The sequence below is a fragment of the Channa argus genome, chromosome 16 (genome assembly GCF_033026475.1).
Source record: "Channa argus isolate prfri chromosome 16, Channa argus male v1.0, whole genome shotgun sequence".
Lineage (NCBI taxonomy): Eukaryota > Metazoa > Chordata > Actinopteri > Anabantiformes > Channidae > Channa > Channa argus.
Window position 1 is genome coordinate 9724099 of NC_090212.1, and position 14957 is coordinate 9739055.

General features: G+C 38.1%; 2 protein-coding genes across 12 annotated transcripts in view; one reads left to right on the forward strand and one right to left on the reverse strand.

Moving 5' to 3' along the window:
• Positions 1 to 11785, reverse strand: part of ttll5 (tubulin tyrosine ligase-like family, member 5) — a 44056-nt gene extending 32271 nt beyond the window's left edge. For 9 of the 10 annotated variants that reach the window (XM_067479903.1, XM_067479906.1, XM_067479901.1 and 6 more), the window contains exons 1-12: positions 11648 to 11785; positions 11113 to 11257; positions 9488 to 9594; positions 9276 to 9358; positions 8041 to 8147; positions 7657 to 7787; positions 7444 to 7526; positions 6228 to 6297; positions 6038 to 6122; positions 4029 to 4130; positions 3827 to 3918; positions 3491 to 3598 (exon numbers count right to left, since the gene is read on the reverse strand). In XM_067479903.1, coding sequence (XP_067336004.1) covers positions 3491 to 3598; positions 3827 to 3918; positions 4029 to 4130; positions 6038 to 6122; positions 6228 to 6297; positions 7444 to 7526; positions 7657 to 7787; positions 8041 to 8147; positions 9276 to 9358; positions 9488 to 9594; positions 11113 to 11171 — 1027 coding nt within the window. In that variant the 5' untranslated portion in view covers positions 11172 to 11257; positions 11648 to 11785. Of the gene's footprint in view, positions 1 to 3490; positions 3599 to 3826; positions 3919 to 4028; positions 4131 to 6037; positions 6123 to 6227; positions 6298 to 7443; positions 7527 to 7656; positions 7788 to 8040; positions 8148 to 9275; positions 9359 to 9487; positions 9595 to 11112; positions 11294 to 11647 lie in introns of all 10 variants that reach the window. The other variant, XM_067479899.1, reaches the window with a different exon arrangement.
• An 8-nt stretch (positions 11786 to 11793) lies between these two features.
• erg28 (ergosterol biosynthesis 28 homolog) lies at positions 11794 to 14522 on the forward strand. 2 transcript variants are annotated; one of them, XM_067479923.1, is made up of 5 exons: positions 11794 to 11890; positions 12613 to 12862; positions 13522 to 13612; positions 13694 to 13812; positions 13963 to 14522. In XM_067479923.1, the coding sequence occupies exons 2-5, from the start codon at positions 12730 to 12732 to the stop codon at positions 14049 to 14051; spliced, it is 432 nt and encodes a 143-aa protein (XP_067336024.1). In that variant the 5' UTR covers positions 11794 to 11890; positions 12613 to 12729; the 3' UTR covers positions 14052 to 14522. The 2 variants fall into 2 exon arrangements, with proteins under 2 accessions (XP_067336024.1, XP_067336023.1); XM_067479922.1 differs by lacking the exon at positions 11794 to 11890 and adding an exon at positions 12382 to 12495.
• Positions 14523 to 14957: the final 435 nt, after the last annotated feature.

The following is a 14957-nucleotide window of genomic DNA, read 5'->3' on the forward strand; positions in this document are numbered from 1 at the left end:
ATGAGCCCGCCGAGCTGTTCGCTACTAGACACGTTTGTTCTGTGGCTTGACCGCTGCCGGGGGAGTGCTGTTAAATGTGCCCACAGAGAAGCCACAACAAGCATCACAGACAAGGAGAAGAGAGGCAGTGAACATCTACATCACACCCATCAAAGAGGAAAGGAGAGAAAACATGTGACAGAGAAAAGGGATGATGAAGAACATTTGTGTTTTTATTATTGGATGGGCGCTGCTGGAAACTTCACCACAAGAGACAAACGCCCAAACACAATAATCTCCCCACCCTGACCATGCAGCCTGTTGGCCCACAATAACAACGGCAACATAAAGTATTTCCTTCATGTGTGTTTTCTTCATAGGCAAGGACAATTGAATTACTCTTGCATCAATCTGAGATAAATTATTGCTGCTGAACTGTTTCTTGGCTCTTCCATGGAGGATAGTGGAGCAGCTTGGAGCCACAGTCATGAACACACTCTGAGGACAACAAATTAAATAAATACAGTTAACGTTTTATAGCCTTATTATGATAGCGGGATTCAATCCATTAATCATTCTTAAAAAGATTCAGCAATACAGCAGCCACACTGTCATCATTGGGAATGGACATTGTGCAGCAGAGAAGTGTGGGAGTATCTGACAAATGTGAAACAGGGAGAGTGGTTCACAGACAGGGGATCCAACCACACTCAGCACTTAATGAGGGACATTCAGTGGAACACAGGATCAGTAAGTGGAATGTTTTGTGTGTAATAAAATAGGCCTTTGGCTTGGCTAATCAGATCTTAGTCAAAACATCTCGTAATCAGCATCCCTCAGCAAAAAGCCTATCCATTAATCACAAAGCAGCGGTGAGGAGCCGCATGGGTGGCATTTTCTCTCCACAGACACACAGTCACTTTTTACCAATGTAAAATAAAAAAATCTGTTTCTATTCCTTTCCACGAGACATTACAGAGCTATAAAAAGATTTTGCTACAATATGCTCGTTTAGATATGCAATGCACTTTGAGCAAAGGGAAGAAATCCCATTTGAAAACAATAAACATTGTATTAAAGCCATTAATAGGCATTAAAATGGCAGGGAACAATTTGCAGTAAATTAAGATTATGATGTACTTTATGGTCTTGCATGGCTCCTTTCCAGCCAGAGACGGTATAAAAACTCAAAACAATAGCTTCCTTTATCTGCACATTTACTGCTCTAACATACATGTGTTTGCTGGTACGTTTTAATGCTTTACGTGTTTACTATTACAGGAAGCTGTTGAGGCCTAGATTGAATGCTGGGTGTATTGTGGCTTACTGAATTAGTGGGAAAGTAGTAGGTGCAAGTGGAGGAGTACGACAGCTGACTGAATGTGACTCTGGTGGTTTGGGTTTGGGTGGGTTTTATTTAAGACCTGAAAAACCCACAAAGATATTACAAGTTACACAGACCTGTATGTTTGTAACACTTGTGCTTTAGACTGGTTGCTATATGTCGCTGTCCATTTATACAGGGACATCATCAAAAGAGAAAGGATAAAGGTACAGCTCTGGAAGCATCAGTCTCTGTCTATGGAAACTTAATCCTGTAGACAGGGTATGAATGTACTAATTAACTTGCTTGAGGCAATCTGAAGACAACAAAATTACACTAGATTCAAAGTAAACTGATATGGTTGAAGTAAAGTAATGGGTATGTTCACAGTAGACCACAGAGTTTTATGTACCTTAACCAAAGATGCATGCCCTAAAGGCTTTTATACACTGCTGTAAGTCTTTACAGGTCATAATAGGTTTATATGTAAAAAGGACTTTAATCTCTTCATATTTCACAAATTACAATTGTAAGAACTTTTAAAGCTAGAAGTAATTAATTTGTCGTTTCATTTTATATTCAATATGGTTAGAGTAGAGAAGAGCCAGAGTATATATTAGGTAATAATATTATATGATTATCATAACTGTTGCTGCAGATGTAGCTGGACATTGTTGTTGCATGTACAACATAAAAGACCTACACAATAATGTAGGGTCATCAGCAAGCTTGAGTGATTTTTTTTGTCCTTTTGGCTTATCCCATAAGTTCAGGGTCGCCACGGGGATCATTGGCTGCATGTTGATTTGACACAGTTTTTACGCCTGATGCCCTTCCTAACGCAACCCTCCCCAATTTGTACCGCGCTTGGAACAGCACTGAAAAGCTGGGGATGGGAATGGGCTGTTGAGGGTTCAGTGACACTTCGACATATAGCCGGGACCGGGCATTGAACCACTGACCCTGTGGTCCGTTGATGACTGCCTTACTAACTACAGCTAATTTGCAAGCTTGAGTGATAATCACATTATTTTGTTTATGCAGTAGCTGAGACCAGTCTAAAAATGCTAAGAAAGGCACATTATTCTAGCTCTGACGAGTGTGTCCATGTATCACAGAACTCTGTAGAGAATAAAGAAATAAATAATTCAAAATACAGGCACATATTGGTGGAGGAATGAATGGCAAAAGGAGCAATAGGAGGATATGTGTCATCTGGTTGTTTATTTATGTATCTCAGGTGTTATGATTTGTGTTGTGTTGTGTGGTGTTTGTTTGTAAATACCTGTATGATCAATATTCCCATGCACTCTGGGTTAATGTGTTTTTTTAGCAAAGGAGTGATGCTCAGGGTACAGATAGCATCTTTATGCAGGTGACTGTCAGATGGTGTGAATGCTCCTACGTGCCAATAAGGCCCAAACGGCCAACAATCAGGGGGCTATTATGTCTACAGTTGCCTGTCACAACTGCAAAACCTTTTATTTTCTTTAACATCTCAGAGGTGAAAGAAAGTGTAAGCAGGACCAGAACAAACAAACTGTGAGAGAAAAGTTAAAAAAAAAAGTAAAATTGAGACAGCGGTGATGAGGGAGACTTAGCCAACGTGCTCGCTTTCAAACCCCAAATCTCAGAGAGACTGCCAGGCACAGAGAAAGAGCGCAGACAATTAGTGCCAACACTAACATGGGTAATGGCTCCAAAATGGAGTTCACACAAGCCTGCTCCTAGGCAGGAGTAGCCAAGCAATCAGTCAGCCTAAATCAGGCAGATCTGAATGGCAACAGATTGAAGGAAGTAAATTTTTGTCTTAGTCAACAGGCTCTCTACAATCCAGCAGTCAGTCAGAGGGCAACAATTGGCAAGACGGCTCCACGCTGAGGATAACTGTCTACATCTTCAGCATGGCTCAGTGGACAAATAGTATGGAGTATGGAGCATGGTATGCTAAACAACGCATCTAAAAGTGAGGGATATGAGGCATGCAAGCATGTGTGAAGCGTATCTGTGCTGCATTTGTACAGACATCAGATGAAGCTGCAACCTCCAAGACTTTCAATTTGTTGTCCCGAACACCATATTTTCCATGCCCAAAGTTGGCTTGCACCTTTTACTTGTTTACATTTAGTGGATAAGATTTGTTTTCAAATTGTTAAAACCATTTTAAGTAGAATGTGAAATGATTACCAAAACAGTTTGTCTTGTGGGGAACAAACATCTTGCAGGCAGTGGCTATCTGTAGCTCAGCACTCAAGACAGCTTTGATGATGAGGTCCTCTACTTGTCTCATCAGCACTGAAAAAGACAAAAGAGAAAGAAATCAGAGTTGGGTGTTATAATGTTGTACATGTATCTATTGCACATTTATCTTAAAATTTATTTATTTATCAAGAATTCATTTTTTGTCATAATGATTAATTAAACTGAGTACGATTTGAAATGTTATCTACACTGACTGAATCTTACTTCAGTCATCCTTGCATGGACATAAAAGCAAAAGGAAAAGGTGAATGTTTGACTCACATGCGGTGTCCTTCCCTTCCTGCTTCAAATACCTCAACATTGCACTCATACTCCATTTGTTTCCATAATCCTCAACTTCAGGGTTATCACAACTGAAAAAGAAGAAATGTCCTTCATAGCAGAGTTATAAATGGATGAGTCAATCAGGCTGCTCATAACATCTCCAGAATCTAGCATGTGGGGGTGACTGATGAGACCTTACCTGACATAATCACTGCTCTTTTTGTTCACGCTGTAGTTGGTGAGGTGCATGAATGTGTTCTTAATGTTCTTTGAAGTCTGATCATACTTGACTGTGGCAAATCTGTGCAAAGGCAATGTTTATTTGAACAGAAAAAGAAAATAAAGCCAACACTACATATCTATCTGCCATTATGACCACATTTGTAACACTGATACTTGACTGAATGTTGGGGGCAATGTGGGCAAAGATTAGTTTCAGGTACTGTTGGAGAGGAGTGGATGCCACATGTGGAATAATGAGAATACCTTGGCACGCTCTTAGTACCTGAATACCAACACAACCCAGAGGAATGTCAGGAGATAAAAGTGGGATTCTAAATTTGACCATGATTTATTGTATTCTTAGTTGATAATCAAGACAGCAAGCAAGAGGGTGGTGACACTGATTCCAGCACGTACCTCTACCAGTGCAAACTGGCCAGTCGTGGTATGAATCATCCGCTCTATGTCTACTGTGTCTGCTGCAGGGATGAGTTCTAATTATGGTGTGGTGTTAAACTTTGCTTCCCTCCCAATACCTGCTTCCCCTTTATTATGTCTTACCTAACTTGCTCTAACCTAAACATGGAGGGGCTTCTGTGGAACTAAACGGTCCAAAATGGAGAAAGACACTAGGAAATCTCTTCAGCTAGTAGTCCACTGCAAAATCTAATTAATACAAATTTTAATATTTTTAAATAAATAACATAGCGTTTCTTAAACCATTTCTGATATAGCATTTAAAAAACAACCTGCTGCTGATTGGCCACCTTGATTTCTATGGTTATTGTTGCTCACATTTGCATTTAATCGGAGCAAGTTTGGACCAAGTTAGACAGAAACCAAAGCACCATGAATTCTGCATCAATCACTTGTGACTGATTCTACAAAGACCTGCCTCATTTTACCAAATATGTGGTCAAAGCCTCAAAACCCTTTACACTGAATGTCAGTAATTTGGGTTTGATGATTAATTACCATAAGCCAGTTTAATGCTGGTCTGAGTAACCTGGCCATTACTTCATAATACTGTAATTATCATAAAAATTAGTAAATCAATTAATCAATTGTGTTATTAACATTACTTGAAAAAGCTATATTCAAAAATACTGACTTATACCCTGTGTTACATAAAATCGATAATATTTTATATATTACTACAGTTATTGATGTAAAAGCAGTAAATGCACTGCACTGAGTCAAAAGGATTTGCATTTGATTACAAGCAGATTTGGAACTGCAGTCAGACTATTACAAATCCATATTCTGGAATCAATAAATTCATTAATCTGTATATCCATATCCAATAAACATAGAGCAGTTACACAAAGTAATCATAGGATATGATCTTTAAACAATGACACAACCAGCATCGTTTGATAAGCACATCCTACAAGTGGAACAAAAGAGGGCTTTGTTGAGGAATTACTACCACTACAGGCTCAACAAGCTGGACTGGAAAGTTTAGGCCGCCCTCTTCTGGGCACTCACAGAATACTAAAACTACCCCTTGCAATAGCCAGACAGGCCAAAGCACTGACAAACTGTGATCAGCTTATGTGGTAATAAACAATAACTAACAATAAACAACACTAAGCTTCTTAATAAACTATCCAACTAAAACTAACACATAATATATTTTGTATATTGTATAAATTACATACAGTCAATTCATACTGATATGAAGCTGATAGATTGAAAATTAACTACCAAAAGCACACTTATTTTGGACTTGTAATAGGTAGAGGTGTATAGAAGTGAGTTTTGCAGTATCCAAGAAAATCAGTGATCATTGTTTTTTGTTTTTTTGTTTGTTTGTCCTTTTGGCTTATCCCGTAAACTCGGGGTCACTACAGCGGATTATTAGTCCGCATGTTGATTTGGCAGATTTCTACTGAGCCACTGCTGCCCCCATCAGTTATCACTGTATAATCATCCAATAATCATTACAATAAAGACACCACAACAGAAAACGCCACATATACTCACCTAGCCAAGCCCTCCTCATACACATAGATAAGGAGTGGATCATATGATGTTACCAACACATACAACCGCATATCAAACTTAAACTCTATAAACAAAACAACAAATTAAGATAAGTCACACAAGTTTTTAAGTAGAAACTGCAAAAATTATCACTTAAATACTAAGTAAAGCTGTGCTTATAACCACTCACCATCAATTAGTAGTGGGTTATTAATATAGCGGGATACTAAGATGTTTTCATCCATTGAAATCTGATTTGGCTGTAGATGGGAGACAATAAAGACAATATAATTAACAGAGAAATAACAAATTGCAGAAAGTATGTCTCCATAGTCATCCTAAAATATTTAAAAGATACAAATTTACATGTTGATTCATCTAGAATAGTATTAAATATTGAATTGTTTAAAGTAGACGTGACACTGCTGTTAACCATAAAGATCAAAGAATAATGAGATCAAAAAAGTTGGAAACTACAAGGATAGTGGCCATAGCAGGTCAACCTTCAATAGCAGCCTATAAAAACATAATCTGGTGGTGGGAGATGGGTCATTTATGAGGTTGAAATGTGTTGCAGGTGGTAAAGTTGAGAAGAGCAAGGGAGGGGGAGGGGGAGAGGGAGGGGGGGGTAACCTCAGTCCTGGCTATAGTTCAGAGAAAACCCAAACCAAAAAAAGGACGTATTTCTTTCTTCTCTCCAAATATCACTCTTACATTCTTTCCACTGTTTAATAAAAATGCCTGAGAAGAAGAACAATCGTGCATATGTTTTCCAAGACTGAGAACCTCGTTGAGCTCCTCCAAAAAAATTGAAAGTGTGTGATTTACTCCACACAGCTTATTAATGCCTAAAACAGTGGTTAATACTCATATTCGGTACAGCTGTGGCTGAAGATTACAGTGTATTTTTTATGTGAGTGTGTGCACTTATGTCCCTCTAGGTTTGCCATTAATGTTATTCTATACTTGCATATGGAATAGAATGAATTTTTCACACAAACAGAAAAGCTTTTCAGTAATATTTTGTTAGCTTAGCAATAAGATTAGCTGTTTCCAGTGTGCACTAAACTAAGATAACTGTCGGCTGCAAGTTCACAGTCATCCTACAGACAAGCAAGCAGCACGGATCATACCTCATCATTTTCAGCAAGGCTGTACAAAAACTTTTTTCCGAAACCAACTTTTTTAGCATACAACTGTACTCATACAGATTTCACATGCAAAACAGCAGCACTGTTTAAACTGACTTGACTTTGTTGACTTGACTTTGTTTTTACTGAAGACATGACAACAAGCATTAGGAGGTCAGAAATGGACCTTGCTTCATTTTTAAGAATCAAAAGCTTAAACAGCCTGGAACTACTGTATTTCAGAATGATGACTCTAGTGGGTACAATTGCACTCACACTGCTGACCAGGTAGATGCCCCGTCCTCTTGAAGATGCTACTGGTTTAATAATCCATGGACCCTTATCCTTGGCAAAATAATCTTAAATTAAGAGAGAAATAAAGGCCAGCATGTGAAAAGATTCATAGTCTATATTTAGAAATGGCAATGGCTGAAAATGTTTAAGCAGAGGTTTGTTTGGACCAACAAGATGAAATGGGAGTTATCTTACTGCAAAATTCCTGGTACTCAGCGGGAAGCACGTAGGTCTGTGGAACAATATGGAAGTTTTTGAAGCCATGAGTCTGCTGCATTCGCTGGATGTTTTTATATAGACGGTCTTTGCGAGTCAGTTCATATGACCTGGAAGGGAGCAGACCCTCTAGTTTAAAAAAATATATATGAATATTTACCAGTTACATAAGGCCTTCTACCTGACAGTATGATTCATTTCATGTTTCAGAGAGGCACGGATCCAAACAAAATCTGCTTTGCAGCACAAGCCAACAAACACACTGCCTGAACTGAAAGTCTTAGAATGGCTCAGTGGTGATATTTATAACACAGAAAACAGGAGTAATATACTCATACATTGAAGTAATATATTATAATATACCTGGGAAAGTGGTTCACCTTCTGGAAGTCTTGAAAGCTACGTAGTATGTAAGGCTTGAGATGAGATCCTGTCCACATGAGGTTAAAGTCATTACTGTTTGGGTGAACCTGAAAGACAGGAATGAATAACTGAATAAAGATTTAGTACACATAAAAAGGAAATGTGTTCAAGAGGGTGGTGAGACCAGCGATGGTGAGAGAGCCTAAGATGTTGAGGTTCTCTTTGGAACTGACGAGGATGGATAAGATAAGGAATGACTACATCAGAGGGACAGCTCATATTAGATGTTTGGAGATAAAGTCAGAGAGGCCAGATTGAGGTGGTTTGGACATGTTCAGAGGAGAAAATGTGAATATATCGGTAGAAGGATGCTGAGATTGGAGCTGCCAGGCAGGAGGTCTAGAAGAAGACCAAAGAGGAGATTTATGGATGTAGTGAGAGAGGACATGAAGTTAGTTGGTGTGAAAGAAGAGGATGCAGAGGACAGGGTATATGAAGGCACATGATTCGCTGTGGCGACCCCTGAAAGGGAACAGCCGAAAGGAAGACACATAAAAAACAACTGTGTCAAGAGATCACTTACAAAATATATTAATTTATATTCATACTATTAGTTTCCAGTTACCAACAGCTGTGTTATGTTCTAATGTCTTTCACTGACAGCTCAGTTAGATTAAACCTTTGAAGCAGATCACATTCTACCACTAACCTTGGGAACTACAACATGATGTTTGAGGAATTATCTCACAAAAAAGGCCAACCCCAAAACTTTCATCACTATCATGTTATTTTAGGTTGTGTTTTGTTGTCTTCCAGCGATTTGTTACAAGGCAGAAATCCCACGACCGTCCCTCTGGTGTTAAACATAGGGGCAGATGTTTGCAATAAAGACTTATTAAGGTTTGGCTCTGTCGAGGCTGTGGTAGACATTTGTCCGCCTTTGATGATGGGTTAGCGGGAGTCAAGAAGTATTAAAATAAAATAAAAATGAGAATTAATTGGAACTGCTTGGATAAAGCAATAATCAGGATTGTATGCCTGCATGAAACTGGATTAATGCTCCTGAGGTAATTTAGTTTGTTCCATGTGTGCATTCCTGGGCTTTGACATCGGCATGATCGGTCAAAGAGGGGGGGAAAGCCCTACTACCCCTTATCCTATACAGCAGAGTAAAGAAGTCAAGTAAAGTTTTTCAATAATCTTTTAAATGTAAACAATTTAGTGAAGCCCATTACCTCATTTAATCCATGATTGGTGAGTATTCTTCTTACCAAGCGGCTCTCTGTGCGCACAATCTTGAAGGCCATGTTGTATCGCTCTAAGGATACGAAACACATTGAAATAATAAATCATTCTTAGTGTCCAACTAATTAAAGGTTCCAAAATTTACATTACTATTACTGTTTTCAGACTGAGCAATTCTGTAGCTTTAGCAAATGTAGTGTACCTCCAACAGAGCAGATTTTCACATCTTTTGAAACAATGGCCTCTGGGAGGAACAAGAGAACTGGGATAGTCTTGCTAATGCCACTCCAGGCGATGCATCGATGGTCTCTAGTGGTCAAACAATTATATGAGACACAGAGAATACATTTGGGAGGCAGATTTTCTAATCAGAGACCTTCCAAAAATCACTTACATTTCTACCTGTCGAAATAAACAGCACACATTCACAAATAACCCCAGGGAGAAAGTCATGAGATGCACTATAGGGTTAATTTCACCAACCAAAATCTTTGCCTGTCATTCCCTGATGATGTGAACTTGACTATAGGGGTAGCTTACTTAATGCTGAGGGAATGTATCCTGCCACAGTGTTTATTTTAGTCAGCCAGATAGAGACAGAACCACACACACAGTTTCAGGACATGCTGGATAATAACAGTACTGTACTATTCTAACAAACACCGCAGACTATCTGATAGTATCAGTCACAGCTTGCTTATCAGGGGCTAAAGATAAAATAAGGTTGCTTGATGATGTAGCGGAACTTAAATAAGGCATGGATTGGTGGGTTTTGATAAGGGGGATAGCTTAAGTATCCTGGTATGTCAGACAACACGCCAGATTTGTTTTTACTGTGAAGGCTTGCTTGCATAGCATTAACAAGGTGTTCTGATAATAACCCTTAACCCTTTTTTAGAAATGAAAAACCACCTACTGTTTATTAAGAATAAAAAAACAAAACCACCATGACACTGGCTTGATACTATATGTAGATACTACTTGTTTACACACAATAATTTTAGACCTTATACAAAAGGCAAAATTGATACAATCATTGTGATATTTTAGAAAAGTGGGTTGTTTCTGCATGTGCACATGCAGAAGTTCAACACTGAGAGTAAAAGCAACATTTGTCACCTGTATATTAATCCGTGATTTTAAGCAATCACAACTTATTCAGGACATGCAAATTATAATAGCCTAGAAGCAGCCACAGTGGCTCTTAGTAAGGTGCAACTAAGTATAGCTTAGGGAGGGAATTAGTTGGCACAGATAACAAAACCAAGATCAGCCTCAAGCTTATCAATATTGTTTCAACTTTTTTCTTCAGTTGAATGTTGATTAACTCTGAAAAATGAAAGCTAGCTGAAGGCCTCCTTTTATCTCCATGTATGTTGACATAAATTAACAAACTGGTCTCAGGACACTGTCTGTATTCATAGATTACAGAAATTCTAAAGTATGGAAACTTGCAATAAAAATACCTTGGAATGCCAGGGAATAAAATGGCCAACATATCACATTAATATTATATTTAGAGGCAAATCTTTTGAGGTATGCCAGGAGGATCTGAAGGCTAAGAACCTAAGTAACCCTAAAGGAGACCTGCTTAATTAAGTCAGACAAGTCCACAAGCTACAGAGACTGAGAGCAATATCCGATCTATTCCCACTGTTATCAACTGTCTCCGACCCAACTGTCTCTTTTTATCATTCAACTTCAAAGATGGATGCAAATCATTTCGTTTATAACAGTGGTTAGATGATGTTCAGGCTTGTTTACACTACTGAGCTTCGACATAACCGTAACGTTTCCGGAGCTGAACAACTGCAAACTTGTACATACTCTTGCTCGTCTTCTGAAGAGGATTCAAGGTCCTCCGTAGCCCGGCTAACAGCAGGCATGTTCAAGGCAAAAGGCGACACGCTGTCCGGTGAAATATTCCTGGGATCGAGGGTGTCGGTTTAATCATGGCATCTACCACCTCCACCTGCAAAGGCACCATTCACTGAATAGCTCAGCTAGGCTTAAAGTAACGATAGTCCATTAATGTCAATTAATAAACACTGTAGGTTAAGGTTGTAAACCTGTAATCCAACATTTGTCATTTGACCTAAGGTTTAACGGGGTTAGTTGAGATCGGCTACTTTCTAGCTCTAAACATAGTGTCAGCGAAATTATCAAGCTAGTTATATTTATGGAAATGTAACATAACGTTAACTAACCCAAAACAGACAGCACAACAACAGTAGTTTGCTAGCTAACGTTAACGTTACATGCTTTAGAAATTAGAACATAGGTAAAGACGTTGTCGAAGGAGACAGCGTGTGTATCTGTTTTCGCAAAGGCGTAACGTTACAGATACACAACATCAACTTGCCTTTTGTTTCCATGGAGTCTGCTAACAGCTAGCTTAGCAAGTTGGTATTACCAGGGCCAGTTGATCAGCGCGGTTAATCTTCCTGGTAACTACAACAACTGAGTAGCAACAAGGAGCATGCGCAGTCGCAATCCATACTTGTTTCACCTCGCCCAACCTGCGGACGGTTACTGTCAAACGGGGAGATCAGCGGTTGGTTGGGTTGGTTGGCACTTCAGGGGTCGGCACAGCGGAAAGTGTTCCGTACGTTTACTTTGGATGAGTTTTATACGCCGGATACCACACATGGTGGCGCTCTACCCAACAGAGCTCCTATAAAATATTTTTCAGTTAAAGCCTTTGGTCCTAAGTGCTGCATTACATTGAAATACTGTAAAATTGATTCATTGCTTAATTACTCATAGACTAAAAGGCAATAATATGCTAATTGGTGTTTTAAAAAAGGATGTGGTTTTTGATAGCACAGATGACAAACGAATATAGTTTGCTATTTCATTTAAGCACCACTGTACGGAAGACAACAGTCACTGCAGGGCGTACTCTCGCTCTACTCGTACTCTTTGTGTGATTGCAACCTATTGCTCAGTCTACGTGTGATATAATTATCTGGTTTTTAATTGGCTAATGAAGAAAATGGGCGGGGCGTCGATGCTTATGAAGCCAATCGCTTCAATGGTCTGATTGTGCGGAGCCATTTTGGGGCTCTATTATTGGTTAAACCCAGAATTCAAGATTGATAAATTTGTCCTGCACATCGCAACACCATGATCGCATAGTCGTTTGGTTGCAGTCCCATTTTTGTGTTTTTCATCTAGTCCTTTTTTCCTCATGAACATGATTATTCTGTAGTGTGTTAAACGCCGGCTGTGCATACTCTTTTGACCTCTTATTGTACTAACCTGCCTATAGCTACACCTGCTATATTACTCAAGTCTATCACCTGTTTTCTCCCTGTGTTGTCTTAGGTAACATATCGAAGGATTCTGTTATTCTGTCTGTATCATCACCGGCCAATGACACTTAGTTTATTGGCTTGAGCAGGCCGATTTGTGACCCAAAGGTGCGTCTCACAGACTGAAACGATGAGTCGCTTTCTGAATGTCCTGCGGAGCTGGTTGCTAATGGTGTCTGTCATCGCGATGGGAAACACTGTGCAGAGTTTTAGAGATCACAGCTTCTTGTCAGAGAAGCTTTACACTGGAACGCCAGAGTTTGGTGAGACAAAACGGTTTTTACTGACAAAACGTGACAATATCAAGTGATATATCTTTATGGTCGGTGCTAAGACTTCTAATGTTTATGTAATATATAGATGAAACATGTATTAATTGTAATTAAATAGCCTACTGAAGACACGTGTAGGTCAAACATATAATACATTATCATAATAACCAAAAGTACTAAAAACTAATACCATTAATAACTCCTATTGAGGCAAAAAGTATTAGGTTTATGTAAACAAACAGCAATATTATAGCATACCAGATTTTAGAAGACACATCCAATGAGCACAGTTTTTAGTATTCTGATATACTTTTTTTACACGAGCATTACATAAATATTTTTGATAATACCTGCCTGTTTTAAAGAATTAAAGATATGTGGTAAACAGTATTACAATTTGAAAAAGAGTGGGCCTTCTGAGACATGAGGTAAAGTTGACACTGTTTCCAAATTACCTCAAATATGAAGTCAATTAGATTTTTTACTACAGTTTCTTATTACTTATCAATAGACACTTAGAAAATAAAATTGAATATTGGCCTAGTTGATTTAAAAATTAAGCTTTCACTAAAGCTTTTTTCATAAATTGGGATACAAATTTGACGTTCTTTTAATTATTCTTTTTTTTCCTTTTTTTTTCATTTGCAAAGTGAATGGCCTCCAAGCTCGAACATTTGGTATTTGGACATTTCTGTCATCAATCATTCGCTGTACCTGTGCCATTGACATCCAGAACAGAACGTAAGAACGTTTTCTCCTAGCATTTTGTTTCTGTGAACAGTATACTACATGTTCTATTCTTACAGTTTGTCATTGTGGCAGGCTCTATCACATCACCCTGTGGACATTTGTACTAGCATTGGGACACTTTTTGTCTGAAGCCTTCATTTACAAAACTGCACCTCTGACTATTGGGGTAATGGCACCACTCATTGTTGCAAGTAAGAATGAATCTTTAGACTATTGCCTAAATATCAGAACATTTTTAATGTAGGTAAATGTTATGGTTTCATCTTTATCTCATTGAAAGTGAAATTTGTAATTGCTCACTTATGTTTGAATGGAGTCCTAATAATATCTCTGTTTTTTAGGTTTCTCTGTCATAGGAATGCTCATTGGGTTCCAGTGTTTTCCAGAGGCGCAAGAAGAAGTCGGAGCACGACAGAAGAAGCGTAATTGAATCACAATAAAAGGCGACTGGTCCTAGTGTGCTACATCTTGCCTTGAAGAACAAGAGATCTGACACTTTCTAAATACTATATGCATCTTTGTCTAAATGCATTTTATAGTTTTTAACTGGACATTTTACATAAACTGAATATTTTTTAAACTTAAATTAAGAATCACAAATATATTCCATAATAGACTTCTCTCAAATGTTGATAATTTTATTTGTCTATATGACAACTTCCTATTCAGTTTTAATTCATGATTTACCAAAGATGTTGATGAATACAGTATATAGAATAAAACTGTACCAAAAACAAAGATATTTGTTGTCTGCTGTAAAAAAAAATTATATACCCTTTCAATATATACTCGCTTATTGTCATCAAAAATTACATAAATGGCTATTGTTTGTTTTTTTATTGCAATGAGAATTGTGTTTTTAAATATATAACTTGAAAAATAAGTTGTGAAAGTATGCAGAGATATTGTGTTGTTTTGCATTATTTTCATTTAACGGCTTTTGGCTTGTCCCTTCAGGGGTATGTGTTTTTACGCCGGATGCCCTTCCTGCCCCAACCCTCCCAACCCAGATTTTTTTTACTTTGGTTCAAGTAGGCCGTTTAGAAAATTGTTTTCTGTTAATTTATTTTCTTCTTTAGGATGCATTTACATGGAGAAAACAAGGGGAGGGTCCTCAAGAGTTTGAGGGAAAATACGTTTTCATTATCCTCATTCAAAACTTATTCATTTTAAATAGGGTGGCCAAGAAATTATACCACCTCTTAAAATGCACTACAGTTTGACTCTACCCAATTTGACTTCAATAATAAACACATAGTAGAATTTTCACCTTTCTGACAGTTTCAACCTAAAAACTGAGAAATCATAACTTTATAAAAGTAGAATTCATGGCATA